The sequence below is a fragment of the Oncorhynchus gorbuscha genome, linkage group LG21, assembly GCF_021184085.1.
Source record: "Oncorhynchus gorbuscha isolate QuinsamMale2020 ecotype Even-year linkage group LG21, OgorEven_v1.0, whole genome shotgun sequence".
NCBI lineage: Eukaryota > Metazoa > Chordata > Actinopteri > Salmoniformes > Salmonidae > Oncorhynchus > Oncorhynchus gorbuscha.
Window position 1 is genome coordinate 36,879,818 of NC_060193.1, and position 15,244 is coordinate 36,895,061.

Genomic DNA, 15,244 nt, shown 5'->3' on the forward strand with positions numbered 1-15,244 from the left:
CCCTCCTCCAGGTGCGCTCACAACGTTGGACAAACGCTTGAGCGGAGGGAACGCTGGACTCGGCAAGCTGGGATGAGAACAGAGGAGGCTGGTAACCCAGACTACTCTGAAACGGAGATAACCCGGTAGCAGACGAAGGAAGCGAATTGTGAGCGTATTCTGCCCAGGGGAGCTGTTCTGCCCAAGACGCAGGGTTTCTGAAAGAAAGGCTGCGTAGTATGCGACCAATCGTCTGATTGGCCCTCTCTGCTTGACCGTTAGACTGGGGATGAAACCCGGAAGAGAGACTGACGGACGCACCAATCAAACGACAGAACTCCCTCCAAAACTGTGACGTGAATTGCGGGCCTCTGTCTGAAACGGCGTCTAACGGGAGGCCATGAATTCTGAATACATTCTCAATAATGATTTGTGCCGTCTCCTTAGCGGAAGGAAGTTTAGCGAGGGGAATGAAATGTGCCGCCTTAGAGAACCTATCGACAACCGTAAGAATCACAGTCTTCCCCGCAGACAAAGGCAGACCGGTAATGAAGTCTAAGGCGATGTGAGACCATGGTCGAGAAGGAATGGGGAGCGGTCTGAGACGACCGGCAGGAGGAGAGTTACCCGACTTAGTCTGCGCGCAGTCCGAACAAGCAGCCACGAAACGGCGCGTGTCACGCTCCTGAGTCGGCCACCAAAAGCGCTGGCGAATAGACGCAAGAGTGCCTCGAACACCGGGATGACCAGCTAACTTGGCAGAGTGAGCCCACTGAAGAACAGCCAGACGAGTGGAAACAGGAACGAAAAGGAGGTTACTAGGACAAGCGCGCGGCGACGCAGTGTGCGTGAGTGCTTGCTTAACCTGTCTTTCAATTCCCCAGACTGTTAACCCGACAACACGCCCATAAGGAAGAATCCCTCGGGATCAGTAGAAGCCACAGAAGAACTAAACAGACGGGATAAGGCATCAGGCTTGGTGTTCTTGCTACCCGGACGGTAAGAAATCACAAACTCGAAACGAGCGAAAAACAACGCCCAACGAGCTTGACGGGCATTAAGTCGTTTGGCAGAACGGATGTACTCAAGGTTCTTATGGTCTGTCCAAACGACAAAAGGAACGGTCGCCCCCTCCAACCACTGTCGCCATTCGCCTAGGGCTAAGCGGATGGCGAGCAGTTCACGGTTACCCACATCATAGTTGCGCTCAGATGGCGACAGGCGATGAGAAAAATAAGCGCAAGGATGAACCTTATCGTCAGACTGGAAGCGCTGGGATAGAATGGCTCCCACGCCTACCTCTGAAGCGTCAACCTCGACAATGAATTGTCTAGTGACGTCAGGAGTAACGAGGATAGGAGCGGACGTAAAACGTTCTTTTAGAAGATCAAAAGCTCCCTGGGCGGAACCGGACCACTTAAAACACGTCTTGACAGAAGTAAGAGCTGTGAGAGGGGCAGCAACTTGACCGAAATTACGAATGAAACGCCGATAGAAATTAGCGAAACCTAAAAAGCGCTGCAACTCGACACGTGACCTTGGAACGGGCCAATCACTGACAGCTTGGACCTTAGCGGAATCCATCTGAATGCCTTCAGCGGAAATAACGGAACCGAGAAAAGTAACGGAGGAGACATGAAAAGAGCACTTCTCAGCCTTTACGTAGAGACAATTCTCTAAAAGGCGCTGTAGAACACGTCGAACGTGCTGAACATGAATCTCGAGTGACGGAGAAAAAATCAGGATATCGTCAAGATAGACAAAAACAAAGATGTTCAGCATGTCTCTCAGAACATCATTAACTAATGCCTGAAAAACAGCTGGCGCATTGGCGAGACCGAACGGCAGAACCCGGTACTCAAAATGCCCTAACGGAGTGTTAAACGCCGTTTTCCACTCGTCCCCCTCTCTGATGCGCACGAGATGGTAAGCGTTACGAAGGTCCAACTTAGTAAAGCACCTGGCTCCCTGCAGAATCTCGAAGGCTGATGACATAAGGGGAAGCGGATAACGATTCTTAACCGTTATGTCATTCAGCCCTCGATAATCCACGCAGGGGCGCAGAGTACCGTCCTTCTTCTTAACAAAAAGAACCCCGCCCCGGCCGGAGAGGAAGAAGGCACTATGGTACCGGCGTCAAGAGACACAGACAAATAATCCTCGAGAGCCTTACGTTCGGGAGCCGACAGAGAGTATAGTCTACCTCGAGGAGGAGTGGTCCCCGGAAGGAGATCAATACTACAATCATACGACCGGTGAGGAGGAAGGGAGTTGGCTCGGGACCGACTGAAGACCGTGCGCAGATCATGATATTCCTCCGGCACTCCTGTCAAATCGCCAGGTTCCTCCTGAGAAGTAGGGACAGAAGAAACGGGAGGGATGGCAGACATTAAACACTTCACATGACAAGAAACGTTCCAGGATAGGATAGAATTACTAGACCAATTAATAGAAGGATTATGACATACTAGCCAGGGATGACCCAAAACAACAGGTGTAAACGGTGAACGGAAAATCAAAAAAGAAATAGTCTCACTGTGGTTACCAGATACTGTGAGGGTTAAAGGTAGTGTCTCAAATCTGATACTGGGAAGATGACTACCATCTAAGGCGAACATGGGCGTAGGCTTCTCTAACTCTCTGAAAGGAATGTCATGTTTCCGAACCCATGCTTCGTCCATGAAACAACCCTCAGCCCCAGAGTCTATCAAGGCACTACATGTAGCACCCGAACCGGTCCAGCGTAGATGGACCGACAAAGTAGTACAGGATTTTGATGGAGAGACTTGAGTAGTTGCGCTCACCTGTAGCCCTCCGCTTACAGATGAGCTCTGGCTTTTACTGGACATGAATTAACAAAATGTCCAGCAACTCCGCAATAGAGGCACAGGCGGTTGGTGATCCTCCGTTCCCTCTCCTTAGTCGAGATGCGAATCCCTCCCAGCTGCATGGGCTCAGTCTCAAAGCCAGAGGAGGGAGATGGTTGCGATGCGGAGCAGGGAAACACCGTTGATGCGAGCTCTCTTCCACGAGCCCGGTGACGAAGATCTACCCGTCGTTCTATGCGGATGGCGAGAGCAATCAAAGAGTCCACATCTGAAGGAACCTCCCGGGAGAGAATCTCATCCTTAACCACTGCGTGGAGTCCCTCCAGAAAACGAGCGAGCAGCGCCGGCTCGTTCCACTCACTAGAGGCAGCAAGAGTGCGAAACTCAATAGAATAATCCGTTATGGACCGTTCACCTTGGCATAAGGAAGCCAGGACCCTAGAAGCCTCCCCACCAAAAACTGAACGGTCAAAAACCCGAATCATCTCCTCTTTAAAGTTCTGGAACTTGTTAGAGCAATCAGCCCTTGCCTCCCAGATAGCTGTGCCCCATTCTCGAGCCCGGCCAGTAAGGAGTGAAATGACGTAAGCAACCCGAGCTCTCTCTCTAGTGTATGTGTTGGGTTGGAGAGAGAACACAATCTCACACTGCGTGAGAAAGGAGCGGCACTCAGTGGGCTGCCCGGAGTAGCAAGGTGGGTTATTAACCCTAGGTTCTGGAGGCTCGGCAGGCCAGGAAGTAACAGGTGGCACGAGACGTAGACTCTGGAACTGTCCAGAGAGGTCGGAAACCTGAGCGGCCAGGTTCTCCACGGCATGGCGAGCAGCAGACAATTCCTGCTCGTGTCTGCCGAGCATGGCTCCTTGGATCTCGACGGCAGTGTAACGAGCGTCTGAAGTCGCTGGGTCCATTCCTTGGTCGGTTCCTTCTGTCATGCAGGTGAAAGAGGACCCAAAAGCGACTTAACAGAAACAGAGTTTATTCAAGTCCAAACAGAAAACGACAAATCCTGAATCCTTAACAGGAAATGTCCAAACAGGGAATAACAGAAATCCTCTAGTCTGTAGAGGGAATAACAGGAGAAGCGGCCACAGACTGCAGGTCACTTCGGGTAGGCGCAGGCCGTAGCTGACAGAGACACCTGCTCACACGCAGCATCTGATGAAGGCAAAAACACGACAGGACAGGGCGATACACAATCACAGCACGGTGAATTCTAAACAAGGAACCGACAGGACAGGAACGGAACACAAAGGAAGAAATAGGGACTCTAATCAGGGGAAAGGATCGGGAACAGGTGTGGGAAGACTAAATGATGATTAGGGGAATAGGAACAGCTGGGAGCAGGAACGGAACGATAGAGAGAAGAGAGAGCGAGAGAGTGAGAGAGGGAGGGGGAGAGAGAGGGATAGAAAGAGGGAAAGAACCTAATAAGACCAGCAGAGGGAAACGAATAGAATGGGGAGCACAGGGACAAGACATGATAATAAATGACAAACATGACATGATCATTACTGCGAGTCCAACTCGATGGATAGCAATTTCGCTCTGTCTTATTAATAGAGTTAGTTCTGACACGAATTTGAAGAGAGTAGTAGCTACCTAATCCAAAAAAGTGTTTGTTGAGAACGCTCTAACGTTGTTAACAACTTTTCCAATTCTGATATCTTCTTTAGCTGTGATTTATTCAGCCCAGATGCAAATGCATTTGCGTTGTTTTTATTAAAACCTTTGATGGCGCCCCATAGAATCCGAGGATCATCAACAAATGTTTTGTTAATCAATACTAATTCATTTAAATCAGTTTATAATGGTTGATTTTCTAGTAAGGAACCGCCATCCTGTGGCTCTTTAAAGGAGATTCTGACATCTGTATCTGCCAGTAATAAGCACGATGATCAGATACGTACGTCAAATTTTTACTTTATTGATTAAACAGGTCAACATTCAAAAGGCCGCAGGACCAGATGGATTACCAGGACGTGTACTCCAAGCATGCGCTGACCAATTGGCAAGTGTCTTCACTGACATTTTCAACCTCGCCATGTCTGAGTCTGTAATACCAACATATTTCAAGCAGCCACCATAATGTTATTGGGCACAGGGACTAAGGTAGCCTGCCTAAATGACTACCGACCCGTAGCACTTATATCTGTGGCCATGAAGTGCTTTGCAAGGCTGGTCATAGCTCACATCAACACCATTATTCCAGAAACCCTAGACATACTACAATTTGCATACCGCCCCAACAGATCCACAGATGATGCAATCTCTATTGCACTCCGTAATGCCCTTTCACACCTGGACAAAAGGAACACCTACGTGAGAATGCTATTCATTGACTACGGCTCAGCGTTCAACAGCATAGTGCCCTCAAAGCTCATAAGTTAAGGACCCTGGGACTAAACACCTCCCTCTGCAACTGGATACTGGATCCTGGACTTCCTGACGGGCCATCCCCAGGTGGTAAGTGTAACAACACATCCTCCAAGCTGATGGGGCCGCTCAGGGGTGCGTGCTCAGTCCCCTCCAGTACTCCCTGTTCACTCATGACTGCACAGCCAGGCACGACTCCAACACCATCATTAAGTTGGGGCGGCAGGTAGCCTAACCGTAAGGTTGCAAGATCGAATCCCCGAGCTGCCAAGGTAAAAATCTGTCGCTCTGTCCCTGAGCAAGGCAGTTATCCCACTGTTCCTAGGCAGTCATTGTAAATAAGAATTTGTTCTTAATAATATAATAATAATAATAATAATAATAAATGCCATTTAGCAGACGCTTTTATCCAAAGCGACTTACAGTCATGTGTGCATACATTCTACGTATGGGTGGTCCCGGGAATCGAACCCACTACCCTGGCGTTACAAGCGCCATGCTCTACCAACTGAGCTACAGAAGGACCAACCGACTTGCCTAATCACTGACAACAACGAGACAGAGACCTAGCTTTGTGGTGCCAGGACAACAACCTCGCCCTCAACGTGATCAAGACAAAATAAATGATTGAGCACGCCCCATTTCTCCTCGACTGGACTGTAGTGGTGTGATGAAGGAAACATACAGGAACTCAAATCCTTCTGTTCACCTGATTTAGAATTCCTCACAATCAAATGTAGACCGCATTATCTTCCAAGAGAATTCTCTTCGATTATAATCACAGCTGTATATATCCCCCCCCCCCCCCCAAGCAGACACATCGATGGCTCTGAACGAACTTTATTTAACTCTTTGCAAACTGGAAACCATTTATCCGGAGGCTGCATTCATTGTAGCTGGGGATTTTAACAAAGCTAATCTGAAAACAAGACTCCCTAAATTTTATCAGCATATCGATTGCGCAACCAGGGGTGGTAAAACCTTGGATCATTGTTACTCTAACTTCCGCGACCCATATAAGGCCCTGCCCCGCCCCCCCTTTCGGGAATGTTGACCACGACTCCATTTTGCTGATCCCTGCCTACAGGCAGAAGCTAAAACAAGAGGCTCCCACGCTGAGGTCTGTCCAACGCTGGTCAGACCAAGCTGATTCCACACTCCAAGACTGCTTCCATCACGTGGACTGGGATATGTTTCGTATTGCATCAGATGAAAATATTGACGAATACGCTGATTCGGTGTGCGAGTTCATTAGAACGTGTGTCGAATATGTCGTTCCCATAGCAACGAAAAAAACATTCCCAAACCAGAAACCGTGGATTGGTGGCAGCATTCGCGTGAAACTGAAAGCGCGAACCACTGCTTTTAATTAGGGCAAGGTGTCTGGTAACATGACCGAATATAAACAATGCAGCTATTCCCTCCGCAAGGCTATTAAACAAGCTAAGCGTCAGTACAGAGACAAAGTGGAATCTCAATTCAATGGCTCAGACACAAGAGGCATGTGGCAGGGTCTACAGTCAATCACGGACTACAAGAAGAAACCCAGTCCAGTCACGGACCAGGATGTCTTGCTCCCAGGCAGACTAAATAACTTTTTTGCCCGCTTTGAGGACAATACAGTGCCACTGACACGGCCTGCAACGAAAACATGCGGTCTCTCCTTCACTGCAGCCGAGGTGAGTAAGACATTTAAACGTGTTAACCCTCGCAAGGCTGCAGGCCCAGACGGCATCCCCAGCCGCGCCCTCAGAGCACGCGCAGACCAGCTGGCCGGTGTGTTTACGGACATATTCAATCAATCCCTATACCAGTGTGCTGTTCCCACATGCTTCAAGAGGGCCACCATTGTTCCTGTTCCCAAGAAAGCTAAGGTAACTGAGCTAAACTCTAAAATCTAAATTAGAGCATGACAGACGTAGGTTTACCATGTTGAGAAATAAGGTGATAAAAGAAATCAGACAGGCCAAGGCAAACTTTTTTATTAACATAATTGGTGAAGCAAAGGGAAATTCTAAATTGATATGGGAGAATCTAAAAAAGTTAACAGGGAAAGACCATAGTAACACTGCAAAAAGACTAGAAATCATGGTGAATAACAATCTAACACAGGATGCAGTTGAAATAGCAACAGCCTTCAATTCCTACTTTATTGACTGTCAGGTTACTGACACAGAACCCCTCCACTGATTTCTTGGGCTCAGTGCTAGTGAATGATACTCAACCTGTCTTCATCATAAGGGAGGTTTCTGAGTCAAAGGTGAACAAGGTGATTAGCTCACTAAAGAACTCTAAAGCAAAGATGTGTTTGGGATGGACTCTACCTTTCTTAAAAACTACAAAGAGTCACTCATTGGCCCCATTACTAAGGTCACCAACACATCTATTGGTCTCGGTGTGTTTCCAAGGGTATGGAAGTCGGCCATAATAACGGCCATCTTTAAATCAGGCGACCCTGCCTGTGGTGTCAAAGGTTGTTGAAAAGTGTGTAGCAGAACAACTGATTGCCCACCTCAACAACAGCCCCTTCATATTACACTCCATGCAGTTTGGCTTCAGAGCGAAACACTCCACAGAAACGGCCAACTGCTTTCTTCTGGAAAATGTGAAGTCCAAGATGGACAAAGGGGGTGCTGTTGGGGCTGTGTTTATGGACCTAAGGAAGGCTTTTGATACTGTTAACCATGAGATTCTCATCACAAAATTGTGTAAGTTCAACTTTTCCCCTGATGCCTTGAGATGGATGAAATCATACCTTGAAGGCAGAACTCAGTGTGTCAGAGTGAGCAATGAGCTGTCGCCCACTCGTAGCTATGATGTGGGCGTGCCCCAAGGGTCAATACTGGGGCCCCTCCTGTTCAGCCTGTACATTAATGATCTGCCTTCTGTCTGTACTGGGTCTGAAGTTCAAATGTATGCAGATGATACAGTGATATATGTGCATGCAAAGAGCAAACAACAAGATGCACAAGAACTCACTACTGTAATGGTCCAGGTTACAAAGTGGCTCAGTGACTCGTGTTTGCATCTCAATGTGAGAAAAACTGTTTGCATGTTCTTCACAAAGAGGGCAACAGATGCTACTGAGCCAGATGTCTATGTGTCAGGGGAGAAGCTCCAGGTGGTATCAAAACTGTACTTCAATTCTATGATACTCCCCCACTTAACATACTGCTTGACTAGTTGGGCCCAAGCTTGCTGTACAACATTAAAACCTATTCAGTCTGTCTACAAACAGGCTCTCAAAGTGCTTGATAGGAAGCCCAATAGCAATCATCATTGTCACATCCTTAGAAAGCATGAGATCTTGAGTTGGGAAAATCTTGTGCAATACACCGACGCATGTCTTGTATTCAAGATCCTTAATGGCCTGGCTCCCCCTCCACTCAATATTTTTGTTAAACAGAAAACCCAGACATATGGCAGCAGATCCACAAGGTCTGCCATGAGAGGTGACTGTATAGTTCCCCTAAGTAAAAGCACCTTTAGTAAATCTGCATTCTCTGTGAGAGCTTCCCATGTCTGGAATACACTGCCATCAGACACACATAACTGCACCACATATCACACTTTCACAAAATGCTTGAAGACCTGGCTAAAGGTCAATCAGATTTGTGAACATGGTCCCTAGCTGTGTGTTGCCGCTTTCCATGTTGTCTGTTGTCTGTAGCTTGTGAGGTGTGGAAACACTTTGTTGCTTTTATGAATTTTGTCTTGCTGCTTTTTGTTCTATGTTGCTCTGTCTGTATGCTATGTCTTGCTTGTCCTATGTTGCTATGTCTATGGTGCTATTGTCTATATTGTAATTGTTTAATAACCTGCCCAGGGACTGCGGTTGAAAATTAGCCGGCTGGCTAAAACCGGCACTTTTACTGAAACGTTGATTAATGTGCACTGTCCCTGTAAAAATAAAATAAACTAAACATTTTTTTTTTAAACTAAACGACTACCGCCCCGTAGCACTCACTTCCGTCATCATGAAGTGCTTTGAGAGACTAGTCAAGGACCATATCACCTCCACCCTACCTGACACCCTAGACCCACTCCAATTTGCTTACCGCCCAAATAGGTCCACAGACGATGCAATCTCAACCACACTGCACACTGCCCTAACCCACCTGGACAAGAGGAATACCTATGTGAGAATGCTGTTCATCGACTACAGTTCGGCATTCAACACCATAGTACCCTCCAAGCTCGTCATCAAGCTCGAGACCCTGGGTCTCGACCCCGCCCTGTGCAACTGGGTACTGGACTTCCTGACGGGCCGCCCCCAGGTGGTGAGGGTAGGCAACAACATCTCCTCCCCGCTGATCCTCAACACGGGGGCCCCACAAGGGTGCGTTCTGAGCCCTCTCATGTACTCCCTGTTCACCCACGACTCCGTGGCCACGCACGCCTCCAACTCAATCATCAAGTTTGCGGACGACACAACAGTGGTAGGCTTGATTACCAACAACGACGAGACGGCCTACAGGGAGGAGGTGAGGGCCCTCGGAGTGTGGTGTCAGGAAAATAACCTCGCACTCAACGTCAACAAAACTAAGGAGATGATTGTGGACTTCAGGAAACAGCAGAGGGAACACCCCCCTATCCACATCGATGAAACAGTAGTGGAGAGGGTAGCAAGTTTTAAGTTCCTCGGCATACACATCACAGACAAACTGAATTGGTCCACTCACACTGACAGCGTCGTGAAGAAGGCGCAGCAGCGCCTCTTCAACCTCAGGAGGCTGAAGAAATTTGGCTTGTCACCAAAAGCACTCACAAACTTCTACAGATGCACAATCGAGAGCATCCTGGCGGGCTGTATCACCGCCTGGTACGGCAACTGCTCCGCCCTCAACCGTAAGGCTCTCCAGAGGGTAGTGAGGACTGCACAACGCATCACCGGGGGCAAGCTACCTGCCCTCCAGGACACCTACACCACCCGATGTTACAGGAAGGCCATAAAGATCATCAAGGACATCAACCACCCGAACCACTGCCTGTTCACCCCGCTATCATCCAGAAGGCGAGGTCAGTACAGGTGCATCAAAGCTGGGACCGAGAGACTGAAAATCAGCTTCTATCTCAAGGCCATCAGATTGTTAAACAGCCACCACTAACATTGAGTGGCTGCTGCCAACACACTGTCATTGACACTGACCCAACTCCAGCCACTTTAATAATGGGAATTGATGGGAAATGATGTAAATATATCACTAGCCACTTTAAACAATGCTACCTTATATAATGTTACTTACCTACATTATTCATCTCATATGCATATGTATATACTGTACTCTACATCATCGACTGCATCCTTATGTAATACATGTATCACTAGCCACTTTAACTATGCCACTTTGTTTACTTTGTCTACACACTCATCTCATATGTATATACTGTACTCGATACCATCTACTGTATGCTGCTCTGTACCATCACTCATTCATATATCCTTATGTACATATTCCTTATCCCCTTACACTGTGTATAAGACAGTAGTTTTGGAATTGTTAGTTAGATTACTTGTTGGTTATCACTGCATTGTCGGAACTAGAAGCACAAGCATTTCGCTACACTTGCATTAACATCTGCTAACCATGTGTATGTGACAAATACAATTTGATTTGATTTGAGGAGCAGGTGAAGAGCTTCAAGTTCCTTGGTGTCTACATCACCAACAAACTAACATGGTCCAAGCACACCAAGACAGTCATGAAAAGGGCACGACAAAACCTATTCCCCCTCAGAAGACTGAAAAGATTTGGCAATGGATCCTAAAAAGGTTCTACAGCTGCACCATCGAGAGCATCCTGACTGATTGCATCATCATCCGACAGCAAGACACTACAGAGGGTAGTGCGTACGGCCCAGTACATCATTGGGGCCAAGCTTCCTGCCATCCAGGACCTCTATACTAGGCGGTGTCAGAGGAAGACCCTAAAAACTGTCGAAGACTCCAGCCACCCTAGACATAGACTGTTCTCTCTGCTACCGCATGGCAAGCGGTACCAGAACGTCAAGTCTCGGTTCAAGAGGCTTCTAATCAGCTTCTAACCCCAAGCCACAAGACTCCTGAACACCTAATCAAATGGCTACCCAGAATATTTGCATTGCCAACCCCTCTTTTACGCCGCTCTCTGTTTAGTATCTATGCATTGTGACTTTAAATACTCTACCTACATGTACATCTTACCTCGACTAACCGGTGCCCCCACATGTACCAGTACCCCTTGTATATAGCCTCGCTATTGTTATTTTACTGGTGCTCTTTAATTATTTGTTACTTTCATTTCTTATTTTATTAAGTATTTTCTGAAAACTGCATTGTTGGTTAAGGGCTTGTAAGTAAGCATTTCACTGTAAGGTTGTTTTCAGCACGTGACAAATACAATTTGATTTGAAGCGGTCACTTGAATTTGGGGCGGCAATTTGGAAATTGGCTGCTGCCCTCCGGTACCCCTGATCGGCTACTACACCGCCAGCGGTACCCACGCAACCAGCTCATAGCTGTTGCTGCAGTTCCCATTCCCGCTTCTCCCGAAGTTCAGAGATTTGCAACCAAATTTACTACCATGTCTAAGAGACAAAAACTATCAGGAAGCAAATATATATCAAAAATATTGTAGAAATAATGAGAGAAGAGGCACAATCTCTGAGCAAAAGAAATGCTGAAATGTATAAGCGTGCAGCAATGTCCATTAAGCCATTGTGGAGAACAAGTCTCCAAAGACATAAATTCAGAGACAGACGAGCCCCCATTCGCTAGTTCTAGCAGCAAAGAGGGCGAACCGGAGGATTCCGAGCCATCCATTTCCACCTATGATGACTGCTCTCTGGGTGGACAAGAATAGGTTGTCGCACCAGTTGACCACACCTCCAAACAATGCCAGCGGAGACCCTACTATCTGGGACACGGACTCAGATTTGTCTTTCTACGTCCCCGATGACAGTGGTGCTGCTATTGCTAAATCCAACTCCCAGACAAGAAACATAAACGATCCCGGGGAGTGGCCAAAAGATATGAATGGATCTTTACGGGACATTTTAGTGCATGCTGGGCAATATCAGAATAAGGTGGGGAATTTCCCAAGAGATAAAACAAATATTTTCGGTGGCCCACTACAATAGGAGGATGGGAAACGGGGTGAGAGTGGAGAGACCATGGCTCATTTATTCCAAGCAAAATGCTGGAGAACAGGCTAGTGTCCAAGCAAACTATCAATGCCCAATCCCAATGGGCTATTGACGGAGAGACTCTCCATTGGCAGCAGGTGCTGCAGAGGCTCATAGCCCTGATACGCGTAATGGCCACCCAGAACATTGCGCTACATGGGACCACCGACAGGCTGAATGTGGAAATGCTGGGTATCTTTGATTTGATTTAAGGACCATGGAGAAGCTACCAAGACAAAACATTGCTGACTGAAATGCAGCACAACAGCAGACGGAAGAGGCCACTATGTGGGCCACAAAATGAAGAAATTATGAAATTTAAATGTTGGACAATCCAATTCGATATGTAAATAAACAAAATTAGTTAAGGCTGGGTCATTGACAAAAAAAATATTTTACACTGCTCCAGCAAAACGAGGCCCGCCATGCATTTACGAAAGCACTTGTTTCCAAAGTTCAAAGGATCTCACTCTTTTTACAGTTCTACAGGATTATTAAATGATAATATGTTATTTTTATTCTAATTGTAACAAGGGTGGGGTCGTGCCATGTGTGATAACAGGTGTCTTTATTAGAAATAAACTGTTACCTACTATAGGCAGTTGGCTGCACAGTGATTGAAACATTGTAACTTTCCGATACAGGGGTTAAAGTAAAATTATTTTATGCCCGCTATATGTGCACGCGCGCACCAACATTTTTTATGGGCCTAATCATAGAATTACATATAGAATTTGAGCCTATTTCTTCCTATTCAAAAACGTGGTAGGCCTACCTGTTTGACAAACACAATTATGCTAACCATAGATGTCGGTATAGCCAAATCCTACAATACTGTCCCATGCATTATTTACAAACAAGACACTGATTTCATACTGTGTAAGAACTGCCCTCCTAAAACTTTAGGCCCCCAACCCATTCACTATGTTGACTGAGCTTTCCTCTCAAAAGCAGCTCCCAATGTCCCCTCATTGTCCCTAAACAAAGGATTGTGTTGTTAGTGTCTGCCTCCTTTTCAAAAAAGCCCACCAAGAGACTGTGGCCCAGAGCAGGAAGTACCACCAAGTTGTAGTCTTTCAGATACTTGTTTCCTCTTTTAAGAGTTTGATTATCCCTTCAAACATAGCTTCTTGCTCTGTTTTCAGTCGCACCTGTGTCGCATTGGCTGTCTTCTCCAGACTTTACACTTCAGTTGAACAGGTATCCAATTTAGCAGTGAGCACTACCAGTGATTCATTTACAGGTTTTTATTTTAAATCGAGGGCAGAGGTAATCTCCTCACAAACAATCTCTCGTATAGTACCGGCCAGCTCTTTCAGTTGTCTGCTGTTGATAGCTGCCATGTTCCCACAGTTGAATTGTGGATGGACAAATTCTAGCTGCTGGTGCGTAATAGACCTGCTACTTGCTGAAATGTAATAGACCAATGTTGTCCCACACCTTATTTAAAGTATTTTATGTTTAGTATTAGGAAGTTTTAGGAAATTTATATGTTCATTGGTAGTAATTTGGAAAAGAAATCCATGGAAAGGCCACACGTTTCAATGCATGTCAACAGAACCTCACCGAAACCTCAAAATAAACTGTTTTCTAAGACAATAACATCTCAGCCAAGGTGCATTCAACAAGGGAAATAGTTAACATAATCCATTTGTTTTGTGTTAGCAGCGACCGTTCGTAACATTAGCTAACAGTCTGAGAAGGTAGTGTGCCGCGAACATAAGTGTGTGTTTCAGGTCTTAACTGGCGCAAAAACATATATTAATTGGCTATGTAGACTTTCCACTATATTTAGTAGGAATAGCGAAGTCATTTTCAGTTTGAACATTGTCGCTAAAAAGTCACAGTAATCCTTACAAAAAGTAAATGTTTGATGCTTCACCATAACATTTTGCAATGTTCATTCAACTAAAATTGTTACTCTGACAACATGTTCACCACAAACAGAAGCCTTGTTGAAGTCGCCTCAGGTGTGATATAAATGTAAAATATCATACAGCTATTAGATCAAGCCTATTCTAATTCTTATCCATGCCCAACATGAACTAGTCACAAGGTGCTACTGTACTAGAAATTAGACAACAAAAACAATAGCTAAATGGAATTGAAGTTCTGTTTTAATTCAAATCATTGTGGGAAATTAGTGTTGAATCTAGAGGCAATCAGCCACGGCATTCTAAATATTCTTGTTTGGTTAGCCAGCTAGCTAATGTTAGCATAACTGACTAGCTACTTCTGTGCAAATATGTTTTTGCTGTGATTTAAAGAAATACCTGAGAAAGTGTTTATGGTTGAACTTTCTGTAAGTTTTCCTTAACATTTGTAGCTGAAAGCTGCACGCATAGTGGATGGTCTCCCCACCACAAGAAAGGTTGCTAGCTGTCGAGTGCAAAGAGTGTGTGAGCTCAAAGGAATGTGTGCGGAAAAAATTTCAAAATGTAACTGTAATTAACACGTTAACATTGACAGCCCTAGTTAAAATAAATAGAAAGAATAAAATCTCTGTGAGATGATTACTAACCATTACCTGTGAGGCCTGAACAATTATTGGCACCCCCAGAAGTCGCTGGCCAGACAATCCTATAGCCAGTGGCACCGAGTTGGCCTCCACAAACTCGATGTAAGCAATCCCCTTCGACCTCCTCGAATTTCTGTCAGAGATCATGCGCACATCTCTCACCTTGAAAATGAACAAAATAATCTGTTTTAGAATGGATGGAGCATAAGAAGAGAAGACATTGCTAAATCCATTGCTCTTGTTGGCTGTGAATAACACCTAAATACATTTACATTTTTAACACCCATCTTTTCTAAATAAAACATTGAGGCTTGAACTAAAAGGTCAGAATAAATCAAATAAAAACTATTGTAAATTGCAAAGTTTCATGTTTACTTTG

General features: G+C 45.8%; 1 protein-coding gene across 4 annotated transcripts in view; it reads right to left on the reverse strand.

Moving 5' to 3' along the window:
* The window catches only part of rbm39a (RNA binding motif protein 39a), a 68,889-nt gene that overhangs the window by 28,736 nt on the left and 24,909 nt on the right, over positions 1-15,244 (reverse strand). For 3 of the 4 annotated variants that reach the window (XM_046318340.1, XM_046318337.1, XM_046318339.1), the window contains one exon: positions 14,869-15,027. In XM_046318340.1, the coding sequence (XP_046174296.1) occupies positions 14,869-15,027 (159 nt within the window). The remainder of the gene's footprint in view (positions 1-14,868; positions 15,028-15,244) is intronic. The other variant, XM_046318338.1, reaches the window with a different exon arrangement.